Source organism: Labrus bergylta, chromosome 22 (assembly GCF_963930695.1).
Source record: "Labrus bergylta chromosome 22, fLabBer1.1, whole genome shotgun sequence".
Classification (NCBI taxonomy): Eukaryota; Metazoa; Chordata; class Actinopteri; order Labriformes; family Labridae; genus Labrus; species Labrus bergylta.
The window spans coordinates 242,699-245,198 of record NC_089216.1 but is presented as its reverse complement, the minus strand read 5'-3'; the positions used below and the strand labels follow the sequence as shown (position 1 = coordinate 245,198).

The 2,500-nt window shown below is 48.4% G+C and overlaps 1 protein-coding gene across 1 annotated transcript in view; it reads left to right on the top strand.

Moving 5' to 3' along the window:
* Positions 1-2,500, top strand: part of LOC109976261 (zinc finger protein basonuclin-2) — a 9,176-nt gene that overhangs the window by 4,857 nt on the left and 1,819 nt on the right. The window contains exons 4-7 of the mRNA XM_065950284.1: positions 661-836; positions 922-987; positions 1,626-2,006; positions 2,115-2,500. The exon at positions 2,115-2,500 is cut by the window's right edge and continues 101 nt beyond it. Of these exons, the coding sequence (XP_065806356.1) occupies positions 661-836; positions 922-987; positions 1,626-2,006; positions 2,115-2,500 (1,009 nt within the window). The remainder of the gene's footprint in view (positions 1-660; positions 837-921; positions 988-1,625; positions 2,007-2,114) is intronic.

The following is a 2,500-nucleotide window of genomic DNA, read 5'->3' as shown; positions in this document are numbered from 1 at the left end:
GGCTCAGCCTTAGAGAGAGGGGGAGGAGCTTAGACATTCGGGGGGGGGGCTTATACATTCAGGGGGAGGGCCTTATGCATTCCAGAGGAGGAGCTTATACATTCAGGGGAGGAGTTTATATATTCAGAAGGAGGAGCTTATACATCTAGGGGGATGGGCTTAGCCATTCCAGAGGAGGGGCTTAGACATTTATGGGAGGGGCTTAGACATTCAGGGGGAGGAGCTCGAAGTAGAGCCGCTACTCCTTCACATCTAAAGGAGTCAGTTGAGATGGTTCAGGGATCTGATCAGGATCCTACTGGACTCCCTTTAGAGGTTTTCTGGAGGGATTATAAATCCTGTCCTGTCTGGGAACGCCTCAGAATCCTCCAGGAGGAGGAGCTGAAAAACGTTTCTGTGGAGAGGGAAGTCTGGGTTAAGATCAGACGGAGGAAACGGATGAATGGAATTTAATGAATTATGTTGTTTAATAAGATTTCTGTTTAATTTAGATTTGATTATCTGTAGTAACGATCATCACAGTCTCTGTCAGTGGTCGTCCACATTCAGACGACTTTGTCTCCACCATTTGAAAAAGAACAGAAACGTAACTTTTCAGAGAAGAAGTGTGAAGAAGTGTAAATGTACGATTCTGTTCATCGTGGTCTTTTCTCTCCTCAGCCTGTCAGAAGCTCCAGCATCAGACCCGGCCACCCTCCAGCTGTGGCCCAGTGGAGGTGGCTCTTCCTGGGCTGGTGTTGGACCTGAGCTCCCTGGTCTTATATGGAGCTCAGGCCGTCCCTGTTCGCTTAAAGATTCTTCTGGACCGCCTCTATAGCGTGCTGACTCCAGAGCAGGTACATCTGATCATCTGACCTGTTGTGATTTTAAGATGTTTACTTCAGTCATGTTTGGATGTAAAGATCTTTGTGTGTGTTTCAGGTGGAGCACATCCTGCACACACTGGGCTGGAGTCTGGGGGATTACGTTAGAGGATACATGCTGCAGGTAAACATTCAGGGCGCCCTCACACGAGGCAATCCTCACCGTGCCTAAACACACTTCACCCCTAAAGTCCAGTTTGTAAAAAAGCTGTTTTAGTCCTGAACTAGAGAGAAGAAGAAGAACATACTCACTGATTATTTGGATGTTAGTAAGAGTTTTTAGATCGCGCTCATTCTGTGTCGAGCTGAGGATGATTATGATGCGTTCTAATTGATAACTCCTTTGTGCAAACGTGTGTGGAGAGGGGTTGGAGGTGTGTTTGTTTGTTTGTTTGTTTGTATGAATAGTGTGAGTGCTCCGTACACTTCCTCGGTCCTGGCCCGCTTCGGCCCGGTACAGTTCATGCACCAGCATGCGGGCACACAACGTGGACTCAAATAAAAGACAAAGTCAGAAAGACAAAGAACCTTCAGCTTGATGTGAAAAGAACCAACGCTGAATAAAAACCTTTTCCTGTTACCAGCATCTATTTATTTATGTTTAAGAGAAAGACCAGATTGTGGATCATCTGACCCGGCTCTGTTAGACCGACAGCAGAGCAGCATGTTTCTATAAGTAACTTAAAGATACGATCAGAGGGGACCAGCTGATCTCGTGTGATGTCACTTCTCTTTGTTAACATTTGATTTGTTTCCGCTCAGTTCCCCGTTGGGAAGGTGTTGGACCACTGGTTGATGGTGACTCAGGAGGAGGAGCTGCTGATCCTCAGACAGTTCCTTCGCTTTGGTGAGACCCGCCCCATCGTCGAGTTAATGACCCTTCACTTCCTGGAACCTGCAACCAACTTCTCTAACAGTGAGCCCAAGCCCGTCCCAAAGAGCGGCCGGGTGAACATCGGCACCTTCATTGGACGAGACGCTGGACCTGCAGGAGAGAAGAACAGAAGAGGGTCTTCAGGTTCAGGAGCAGACGTCTGTCACTTCAAGAAAAACAACCAGACTGACCACCAGAACGTTCCAGACAGACTCTCTCTGCTCCTGCCGTTCCACTTTCCAAACTCCAGCTTCCACCTTCCCACCAAGGTAACACCTGAGATGACCCACCCTAACATCAACCATCATAACCAACATCCAGGTTCCTGATGAGGGTCAGGGTGTCATCCCTTCTTCTCTTCTGTCTTTTTATTCCAGGACCTCGATCCTCAAAGTAAAGTTACATTTCTATGGAAGTCGAGCGACTCCAAACTGTCTGAAAGAAACAACCAGGAGGGAAGAAGAGAAGAAGAGAAACATCAGATCATAAAGATCAAATCTGACCCTGACAAGCCGAACCTCTCCCGATCAGCAGGACATCAGAAACCCTGGTTCCAAACTGACAAGGACCTTCAGAGGAGCATCTCCAAACCGGAGACCACCTCGTCCCCCTCCCCTTCCAAAGACTCCTCCTTCTTCTCTGTCTCCTCCCCCAAGTTTACCCAGAAGTACCCGGGCTCCTCCTCCCTCAGTCCTCTACCCTCCTTCTCTTCCTCCTTCCTCTGCTCTCTTCCTACCTCCTCCTTCTCTCCTTCCCTCCATCC